This window comes from Pterocles gutturalis, unplaced genomic scaffold (genome assembly GCF_000699245.1).
Source record: "Pterocles gutturalis isolate BGI_N339 unplaced genomic scaffold, ASM69924v1 scaffold1713, whole genome shotgun sequence".
Lineage (NCBI taxonomy): Eukaryota > Metazoa > Chordata > Aves > Pterocliformes > Pteroclidae > Pterocles > Pterocles gutturalis.
The window spans coordinates 174-6,010 of NW_010122647.1; the positions used below are offsets into that span (position 1 = coordinate 174).

Below are 5,837 nucleotides of genomic sequence, written 5' to 3' on the forward strand. Positions count from 1 at the left end.
TGGACCTGTCCCCAATCAGGAGGTCTGCATGGGCTTGATTCACCCCGTATTTGTTTGCCAGCCCGTTTCCAGCCACACAGGGCTCCCCAGAGATGCTTCGTTCCCCCTGCACGCCCCAAGGACCGGAGTGGTTGCGGGAGGCAGGCACGGATGCTGCGGCTGGATCAAGAGCTGAACATGGCTCCTGCCAGGAAGGAGGGCACACCTTGGCTCCTGGGTTTCTCACACGCTCGTAAACTGTCATTTTTAGCAAGACAAGTCATTTAAGGCCCAGCTTTCTCCCTCCCTGAGGAGGTGGGAAAGGTCTCCGGTTATAATCCACCCCTGCCAGCATGGCAAACCCTACTGTTATCCTCCCAGTTATTTTAGATGGGTTTTATTTAGAGGCCTGTACTAAAAAGAGGGAACTGCATGCCAGGGTTTTCCCCGTGTGGAGCAGGTGATTTCTTTCCCCCCTCAGCTCAGGTGTGGGCAGGGTGGAGTTTGCTACAGCTGCTTCCTTATACAAAGGGCAGATTGAGGGCCAAGTTGCCCCTAAGGAAGGGATGTGGGAAGTACCAGAGTGGTTGGTATGGTGCCTTCCTTGTCCTGGGAGAGGTAAAAAAAGCTGCCCCTGCAGTTTACTTCATTTTTTGTGTCTTAAACAGACCAGTTTAATGTTATGAAGGACTTTGCTCTTTTAAAAGTTTGACTGGAGATGTGGTGGGGCAGAAGCCCTGGGCTCAGCATGGCTTCTCTGTGTCCCTTGGTGCTGTGTAGAAGGGCTGGGCCAGCCCCAGTGCTGAGGTGTGCGGAGCAGAGTCATGCTGGGCACATCCACCCCCTCGGCACTGTTACTGGCCCCTTCCTGAGCTGGGGGTGCAGCTGGGGCTGCCCAGGACAGCAGATCCCGCCCCCTTAGACTGTGGCCCTGAGGAGCCCAGGCCATCCTGGGGTGAACATGTGAGCTCCCAAAGTGCCGGTGGGATGATGAATACAAAGACTGAAAGCTAACATTGGATGTAGATATTATCTGGTACAATCTGAGATATAACAGTAGATGTGAGAAGCAGGCTACTTTAGAGTCATTAATTATTCTGCAATAATTATTCAGCAGTCTTGGAGCTGCTCAGCTAAAGCAACTGCAGTTATTACCAAGAGGTATTTTCTTAAGGTGAAATGCCCTCTTGGGAGGAGATGGCCTTTAAATGTGTTGGTACCTGTCTGAGCCTCTGCTGTCACCTGTTGGTGGTCAGGCTGGGGTTTGGGTGTTGTGACATTGAGTTGGTGTTGGTGGAGCTTGAGTTTGCTCAGAATTGCCTGGAGAGGCTCAGCCCTGGGGGACCCCAGGCACCAGCAGTGGTCTGAGGGTAGGCGTGGCACTGGCTGGAGCCATTTTTGAGCAAAATCATCACTCTGTGGTGGGGCCTCAGTCTGGCAGAGTGCTTAAAGCTGGTGTTTGGATGCCTTCACATAGGCAAGGGCTTTGCTGACTCAGGAGGTGATGGGAAGCTTATTTGGGAAAGAAGTGAGAAGGACTGATGGATTAGGAAATATACACCTGATATTGACTGGGATATGGTTGCATTCAATGTATTTGTTCAGAACAGGCAGTGAAGGCGACTGTTCTGCTTTCCCTCTGGGGCTGTACTGGTGTGACACTGGTATGGGTGTTGTTACCCTGAGCACGATAAGAATCATGGTGATTAGACTGAGTAAGGTGGTGCACATCTGACAAGAAGCAATGAACAGGCTGAGACAGGATCATTCCTCTTGTATTTATGATTTATTTGACTATATCTGCATTAGCATAAGCTTTTAAAAATAGAGAGAAAAAAATATTGCCTATGGCTATCACCAGGTCCAAGAGCTGTGGTGCCAGCACCGTGCTGTGGTCCTCGCTGGTGGATCCTCTGGGGAAGGGGACCACAGCTCGCAGGCACCTCTCAATGGAAGGCACTGAACGCCTTCCTACGAGCATCAGGGGCTGGAAAAGTACTGAGATGAGGCTCAACCTACAACGAAAGGAGCAGATAGACGATTGGTTACAGCCAGCAGCAGGCCAAGGAAAATAGGCTGTAGCACAAACAGGGAAGAGACTGCAGATGAGAGCAAGGGGTTTTGCCTGTTTGGGAGTCATTGCTCCAGCTGAAGTTAAACACTTTAACCTGCTCAAAATGAGAACTAGTTCTCCAAGTGACTTCAGGAGATTAGTATTCTGCTCTATTAACAAGATTCTGTAGTCTTGCTATGGTGCGTTGGTTGTCTGACATTTTCAAATGCTGGCATGCCTTAAGGTGGACCTTTAAAAAAAATAAGACTTATTTTGTACAACACAGGCTTTGAGTGCTTCCCTGAGGGGCCAGGGTGGGCTCAGGGCTCCCAGGGGTCAGGGACTCTTGCATGAGCTGCCCAAGAAACATCCAAGCAGCCTTTCCCCAGGAATCACCTCTGAGGTGTGGGGAGGGGGTGAAAAAAAAGTCCATGACAAAGGGGAAGTCATCTGGGGAAGAAACATCCCAGGGCCCTTTGGGGTGGGTGGTGGGGTTTCACATCCAGCTGCCTGCAGCAAACCCACACAGCAGATGCAGAATTCCTGAGCTGTGTAAGTGCCTTATGGAGTGGGTTTACCATGGGGGCCATGGGTTTACCTGCCCCAAGACAATTCCTTGTGCCGTACATCTGCCTTGTGTGGATGTGCCGAGCTGCCTCCCCCATCCCTCACCCTGCTCAGCCTGGCTGGATGTCAGGTTTTGCATATGTAAAAATACACAGCAGTCTTTGCCCTGAAAAGCTTGCTAGTGATCTCATTAATCAAGACAAACAAAGCGTATTTAGCTATTCCCCCTCCCTGGAGGAAGGCATTCAGGTACTTAAATATGCATTTGAGTGCCTAACTTCAGACAGTTGTTTCTGGATGGTTTTGCTTTCTGACAAGTATCAGCAGTGACATAACCCCTCTCCAGGAGGGAAAGGTGGGAGAGGCAGAGCCAAGGGCTGCTGGAGTGGGTGGGCAGCCCCTGGGAGCTGGTAGGGACACCCCCCAGCTGGGCCAGCTCCAGCCTCCCATTAAAAAGGTAGCTTTTCCCTCGGAGCTGGGATTGTTAGAAAAATCCAGTGCCTGCAGGTAAGGACAGCTGAGCTGCTTCTCTTGAATGTCTCTGCCCTCCCCATCGTGTTCCCTGCCCAGCAGTGCTGGGAACTGGGCGGGGAAATGTCTGCCTGGGACTGGGTTGAAGCTGCAGGGGAGGAAACAGCAGTTTGTTCACTCCAGCCTTGGTGCAAAGCTCCCAGGTGAGAAATGTCACACTGAGCCACAGCCAGCAGTAATTAAAGTTAGCAGGGCCTTGACAAAGTTGTGAGGGATGCCAGCTTCTGCCGTCAGTGTGAGTAAGTGGGAAGCACCAGGTGTAGGACAAGGGACAAGCGCTGTTTTAAAAAATGAGAAACCCTCCCATAATGAGGGACAGTTGAGAAGTATGGATTAGTCCCAGGCCAGTAATTAGAGTCAAGATAAGGGTGTCCTTGGGTCAAAGGTCTTATTATGATAGAGACTGGTGTTGAGAAGCCAATGCCAGTGGTGAATCCTCATCTCTGATTCTTCTAATTCATATTGTAAATGATGAACCCAAAGGTGTTTCCTCTAGAGACAGCGGATGATCTTTACCATTACTCTGGTGTAGCTGTGGGCTGTTACGCCAGGATTTTGCCTGAACTGTGGATTTGGAGCATTGGCTGTAGCAGGACAGGAATACTGTTTGTAGGCATGAGCTTGGTGGTTTTCTCTGCAGGGATGGTAGAGCTGTGGTGGTTTTCATCTGCTGATTAGAAACGATGTTTTGCTGCTGTTCTTTGCATTTGTTAATGGTAGAGCGTGGTGGTTTTCATCTGCTGATTAGAAACAATGTTTTGCTGCTGTTCTTTGCATTTGTTATGGACAAATGAAAACCTGCAGGACCCAGCTGGGATGCTGTCATGCTTGCTTTAAAGAATTAGAAGGGCAATGAAAAAGCCTTATCACTCCTAAAATTTAAATATGTATTTGGGGGTTATTTTCATTTGGGTTTCTCTGTTATGATAATTTTTAAATTGGAGGGCTGTAAATGATCACTTGTCAAGCTTTAATACAGCCACATGCATGTTGCAAGCAGAAGCATGTTGATGGAAGGCTGATAAATTACGTGTGAGACGCAGGAAGGCTAAGCTGGTACTGGGAAGGCAGAGCTGAGCAGGTACAGGCTGACAGAGCTCCCCGACAGCAGCAGAGCACAGAGACACCGGTGTTTTGTGGGTGCTGTTGGTGTTGGGCTCATTGACATTGCAGCACCAGGCCCTCCTCCTGCCCCGGGGGGGACCCACACATGGCTGCGGGGAGATGCGGCCGTGCCCACTCCTCCTGCCTGCTCAGAGGCAGCTTCCCAGCCTCGTGCAATTTTTCGTTTTAACAACAAAGCCGCCCCTAGACTCAACCTAGTTTTTCCTGTTTTGTGGGTGCTGTTGGTGTTGGGCTCATTGACATTGCAGCACCAGGCCCTCCTCCTGCCCCGGGGGGGACCCACACATGGCTGCGGGGAGATGCGGCCGTGCCCACTCCTCCTGCCTGCTCAGAGGCAGCTTCCCAGCCTCGTGCAATTTTTCGTTTTAACAACAAAGCCGCCCCTAGACTCAACCTAGTTTTTCCATCATCCATTTGATCGAATCCTTTTAGCGTGTGACAAAACACTTTCTTGAGCTCTCTTTACAGGAAACCAATCTCTGTTCCTTTTTCAAAACCTCCCTCATTTACAGGAGTCTAACAAATCCTGGGCCTTTTAAATCCTCTCCTGTTTGTTTTGTTTGTGTTTTTTTTGTGTATGTGGGTTTTTTTTCCCCAAAACCAACAGTGCCATGTTTGTAGATTTTTTTTTTTCCTGGGGTGGAGGGAATAAAATCCACAATATGGGAGCAAGGTCGGGTGTACAGACTGATGCACGCCGCGCCGAGCATCCCCGTACAGACAAAACCCACGCGCACGCACATCGAGATGCAAATGATTTCCGTGAAGCTATCACTTGTAAAGCTTGACAGAAAATAATGAGAAACACTAAATCTTTTATAAGGTCAACACTCAAGCAGCTGTCAAACAAGAAAAGAATTTAGCGAAAGATCCGCAAAAAACTTCCATCGCCTCATTAAATCCAACAGGGCCGGGGCCCGGCGTGGTGAGGAGGCACCGGGGCGCCTCCGTTTTGTGTCAGTAATTTGCGGCGGAGGAAGAGGGAAGACGAAACAGCCAGTGCCAAAGGGGCCTTGGGGGAGGCTGGGGAATCGTTAGTGCGCCAGGAGCGGCCTCGGCTCCTAATTGGAAGCATTGGGCATTATCAACGGAGGATTTGCCTCGGCTCCCTGACAGCTCTCTAGGCCTGGAATGATAGCCCACTTGTCAGTGTAAAAGACCATTAAAAACAAACCATTTTGATTTAATTGGAGGCGGTGCGCTGGGGGCCCAGGTGAGGCGCTTCATCAGCCGTGGCTGCTGATGCCTTTTTCCCCCTGTATTGATGGCTTTTTTTTTTTTTTTCCTCCCCTCCCTTTCAAAAACTGTCTAGGAAAGAGAAAGAGGTGCTGAAAGATCCTTCACAGCTGCATCCAGAGTGGCTTTCAATAGGGTTGTCAACAAATGCCATGACAAGTTAGAGAGAGGCAGGTATTTTTAAAACAGACGTTATTCTGTCCAAGATGAGCTGCACTCAGAGGCGTGTGTTGGATTATTAGGGTTACAAATACTGTGGCTTTTTCTGGCAGTAGTGCATTTAACCGGTTTAATGAATGGGCTTGATTTTTCCCTTCCCACCTTTCTAATTCTAAGAATGTAGGGA

General features: G+C 49.6%; 1 protein-coding gene across 1 annotated transcript in view; it reads right to left on the reverse strand.

The window, feature by feature from the left end:
• Window positions 1-1,925: 1,925 nt before the first annotated feature.
• Window positions 1,926-5,837, reverse strand: part of LOC104464746 (chromosome unknown open reading frame, human C9orf171) — a gene marked incomplete at its 5' end in the record, with an annotated part of 23,749 nt that continues 19,837 nt past the window's right edge. Inside the window, one exon of the mRNA XM_010077565.1 lies at window positions 1,926-1,994. Coding sequence (XP_010075867.1) covers window positions 1,926-1,994 — 69 coding nt within the window. The remainder of the gene's footprint in view (window positions 1,995-5,837) is intronic.